General features: G+C 46.7%; 1 protein-coding gene across 1 annotated transcript in view; it reads right to left on the bottom strand.

Moving 5' to 3' along the window:
- Positions 1-4,790, bottom strand: part of LOC103398803 (nuclear receptor corepressor 2) — a 51,598-nt gene that overhangs the window by 25,566 nt on the left and 21,242 nt on the right. The window contains 3 exon segments of the mRNA XM_025053823.1: positions 518-603; positions 1,927-1,979; positions 2,870-2,926. Of these exon segments, the coding sequence (XP_024909591.1) occupies positions 518-603; positions 1,927-1,979; positions 2,870-2,926 (196 nt within the window).

Genomic DNA, 4,790 nt, shown 5'->3' on the forward strand with positions numbered 1-4,790 from the left:
ATATATACATACATACATACATACATACACACATATACATACATATATACCATGTATATATGTATACATATATATATACATATATACATATATACAAATATATATACATATACATACATATACATATATATATGCATAAATATATACACATACATATATACAATGTATATGTATGTATATATGTTTGTATTTTATACATGCATATATACACACATACATATATACACACATATATACCTATATGAATATATATGTAGGTGTATATATATATATATACACCTACATATATACAATGGATATGTATGTATACATTTTTGTATTTTATACATAAATATATACACATACATATATACATATATATACACACATACATATATATACATACATATACATACATATATACCCATACATATACATACATTCATATATATCTACCCATACATATACATAAAAATATATACATATATATGCACATATGCAGCATGCATACGTATATACAGTAGACACACATACATACATGTCATCAGGCCACTCACCCACTGCTTCCGTGCGTGATTTCTCCTCTTGAAATACAAGATGAGCTTCTTTCTCATGGCCTGGTTTCTGAGAGAGAGAGACGAGAGAGAGAGACAGCAGAGAGACACCAGAGAGAGAGAGAGAGAGTAAATATTCCATACTGGACTGAAGGTCTCCAGAACTGTTGGTTCATCCTACACGAAAACATCCTGCACGTGACTGAAACGGACCTCAATCTGGGTGCGAGTCTGAAGGCAACACTGCCCCCCAGTGGTAACACTTTACACTGGTGTAGGTGGGCAGTGGTGTTTAAAACAAAAACGAACCCTCCCTCGCTCGATTTTCAGAATAAAAACATTCTGGGAAGAAGATCCAGAAGAGAGTGTGTTCAAAGTGTTCAGCTAACAGCTAGGAGCTAACGGCTAGGAGCTAACATCTAGGAGCTAACGGCTAGGAGCTAACATCTAGGACCTAACAGCTAGGAGATAACAGCCAGGAGCTAACAGGTACGAGCTAACATCTAGGAGCTAACATCTAAAAGCTAGCATCTAGGAGTTAACTTCTCAAAGCTAACATCTAAGAGCTAACAGCTATGAGCTAACATCTAGGAGTTAGCAGCTAGGAGCTAACATATGGGAGCTAACAGCTAGGAGCTAACATCTAGGAGCTAACATCTAGGAGCTAACAGCTGGGAGCTAACAGCTAGGAGCCAGCAGCTAGGAGCTAACATCTAGGAGCTAACAGTTAGGAGCTAACATCTAGGACCTAACAGCTAGGAGCTAACAACTAGGAGCTAGCACCTAGGAGCTAACAGCTAGGAGCTAGCAGCTAGGAGCTAACATCTGGGAGCTAACGGCTAGGAGTTAACATCTAGGAGCTAACAACTAAGAGCTAACAGCTAGGAGCTAACAGCTGGGAGCTAACATCTAGGACCTAACAGCTAGGAGCTAACAACTAGGAGCCAGCAGCTAGGAGCTAACATCTAGGAGCTAGCAGCTAGGAGCTAACATCTGGGAGCTAACGGCTAGGAGTTAACATCTAGGAGCTAACAACTAAGAGCTAACAGCTAGGAGCTAACAGCTGGGAGCTAACATCTAGGACCTAACAGCTAGGAGCTAACAACTAGGAGCCAGCAGCTAGGAGCTAACATCTAGGAGCTAGCAGCTAGGAGCTAACATCTGGGAGCTAACGGCTAGGAGTTAACATCTAGGAGCTAACAACTAAGAGCTAACAGCTAGGAGCTAACAGCTGGGAGGAGCAGTGAAAGGTCAGAGGTCAGGTCGGTCCATCGCATACGACTTCATAATAATAATTTCTCTTTAAATGGCTTTAAACTTTGTTCGGTGTTAAATCGAGGCTAACAGGCCCGCGTCCCTACGGCGCCCCCTGCCTCAGTGCACTTTGACTCACATTTTGATGTTGTCGTGGTACTGTTTGGTGTCCGAGGGCTGGTTGTACAGAGGCTGAAAGAAAAGAAAAGAGGACGAGGTCAGCAGGACACGCAGAGGTCAAAGGTCAAAGGTCTCATTTGACCTTTGACCAAAGAGAATGTCATTAACAAAGACAGTCGGACCATCAGGTCCAAACGACGTACGCACACGGGGGTCGGTACCAGCACCAGCACCAGTACTGGTACCAATACCAGCATCAGCACCAGTACCATCACCAGTACAAGCACTAGTACCAGCATCAGCTCCAGTACCAGCATCAGTAACAGTACTAGTACTAGTACCATCACCAGTACAAGCACTAGTACCAGCATCAACATCAGTACCAGCATCAGTACCAGTGCTAATACTAGTACCAGCATCAGTATCAGTACCAGTACTAGTACCAGTACCAGCATCAGTACAAGCACCAGTACTAGTACTAGTACCAGTATCAGTACCAGTACCAGCACCAGTATCAGTACCAGTACCAGTAACAGTACCAGCACCAGTACTACTACCAGTACCAGTATCAGTACCAGTACTAGTACCAGTATCAGTACCAGTACTACTACAAGCATCAGTAACAGTATCATTACCAGCACCAGTATCAGTACTAGTACCAGTACCAGCACCAGTACCAGCACCAGTACCAGTACTAGTATCAGTACCAGTACCAGTACCAGTACTAGCATCAGTACCAGTATCAGTATCAGTACCAGCATCAGTACCAGTACTAGTATCAGCACCAGTACCAGTACCAGCATCAGTACCAGCACCAGTACCAGTACCAGCAGCCGGTGGTCTCACCTCTCACACCGGGACTCCCTGTGTCTGACAGCGTCGCTCAGTAACAGTACCAGCACCAGCATCAGCATCAGTACCAGCATCAGTACCAGTACCAGCACCAGTACCAGTGAACTCACCAGTTCCACTCTAGGTCCCAGTCCCTCCAGGATCCTGTGAGCTTCTTCTGCCTTTTTCTGAAGAGACAAACAAAAACAAAGACAGAAAATCAGATCAGAGCCATCGTCACCACGGCAACAGTGAGGAGGAGGACAACCAGGAAACACCTGGATGGATGGATGAGTGGATGGATGAGTGAGTGAGTGGATGGATGAGTGGATGGATGAGTGGGTGGACAGATGGATGGATAGCAGGTTGGATGGATGAGTGGACAGATGGATGAGTGGATGAGTGGGTGAGTGGATGGATGGATTGGCAGATGGATGGATGAATGAGCGGATGGATGAATGAGCGGATGGATGGATGAGTGGACAGATGGATGGATGAGTGGTTGGGTGGTTGGATGGATGAGTGAATGGATGGATGAGTGGGTGGACAGATGGATGGATAGCAGGTTGGATGGATGGATGAGTGGGTGGAAGGATGGATGAGTGGTTGGATGGGTGGATGGATGAGTGGATGGATGGATGAGTGGATGAGTGGTTGGATGGATGAGTGGGTGGATGGGTGGTTGGATGAATCGATGGATGAGTGGGTAGACGGATGGATGGGTGGATGGGTGGGTGGGTGGATGAGCGGATGGATGGATGAGTGGATGGATGGGTGAGCGGATGGATGGATGAGTGGATGGATGGGTGAGCGGATGGATGGATGAGTGGATGGATGGGTGGATGGATGAGTGGGTGGATGGATGGATGAGTGGATGGATGGATGAGTGGGTGCATGGATGGATGGATAGCAGGTTGGATGGATGGATGATGAATGGATGGATGGATGAGTGGATGGATGGATGAGTGGATGGATGGACCGTCTCCATCTCGGGGTTTGTTTTAGTAGCAAAGAATAAAAGAAAAACTACTGCAGGACAGAGTCTGCGTTGACCTCTACTGACCCCACTGACCCCACTCTGACCCCACTGACCCCACTCTGACCCACTGACCCTGTTCTCGTCGTAGATGATCTGGACCAGGCTGCGGTGCTTGGCCTCACTGGGTGGAGGAGAGATGGGTCGCTCCGGTTCATGAGGCTTGGCCGCTTCTTCCTCCAGTTGTTGCTATGGAAACACACACACACATACACAGTCAGACCACCGGTGGGGTCCCGGTTTTTTTCGAGGACCTGTCGATCGTCCGGACCTGTTTCTTGCGGAGCTTGCTGATCTGCTGCTCCACCATGGTGATCTCTCGGTCCACCCGGTCCATGTTCTGGATCAGCTCCTCCTTGGAGAAGCGGGCCGGGACCAGGTCCAAGTCGGGGTCCATGTGGACCGGGCTGACCGGGGAGATGGGTTCCAGTTTCCCCATGGCGCCGCCGCGCTCCTGCAGGGAACAGACGGAAGCGAAGCGTTGAAAATGTACGTTTGACGTCGAGAAACCATCTTTTACACCATCTTTTACACCAGGGGGCGCCAAACATACGGCCAGAACCGGGCTAGAACCGGGCCCGCTTGGGGTTCGGGAAATTTTTTTTGCAAAATTATATTTCACTAATCTCACTAATTTATCTCACGTCCTTTTTTTGTTTTTTTCCTTCAAGAAAACAAAGGCGGCCATTTTGTTATTTTTACGTAATATTGTGACATCATCGACAGATGGTTCCACGCTGGTCTGACGACGACTACCCGTTTCCTGTACTATCTGTTTCCGTCCAGCGACAACAATCGTCAACACTCGGAACCGACGTTCCGATCGGCAGCGCTAGGCTAAGATGATACCGTTTCTGTCCTCCATCTTTGAAATCTAGGTCAGCGTCGTTATTTATTCAGTACTATTTCACATCAGAGCGGAGAGAGAGAGTTCCAGAGGCTTCTGTAGGAACGCTCTCCCGGGGGGGAAACACACGCCGGGAATTAGACGTCACACGCGGAAAGATTTTTGATTT

This window comes from Cynoglossus semilaevis, unplaced genomic scaffold (genome assembly GCF_000523025.1).
Source record: "Cynoglossus semilaevis isolate Cse_v1.0 unplaced genomic scaffold, Cse_v1.0 scaffold19, whole genome shotgun sequence".
In the NCBI taxonomy this organism is placed as follows: domain Eukaryota; kingdom Metazoa; phylum Chordata; class Actinopteri; order Pleuronectiformes; family Cynoglossidae; genus Cynoglossus; species Cynoglossus semilaevis.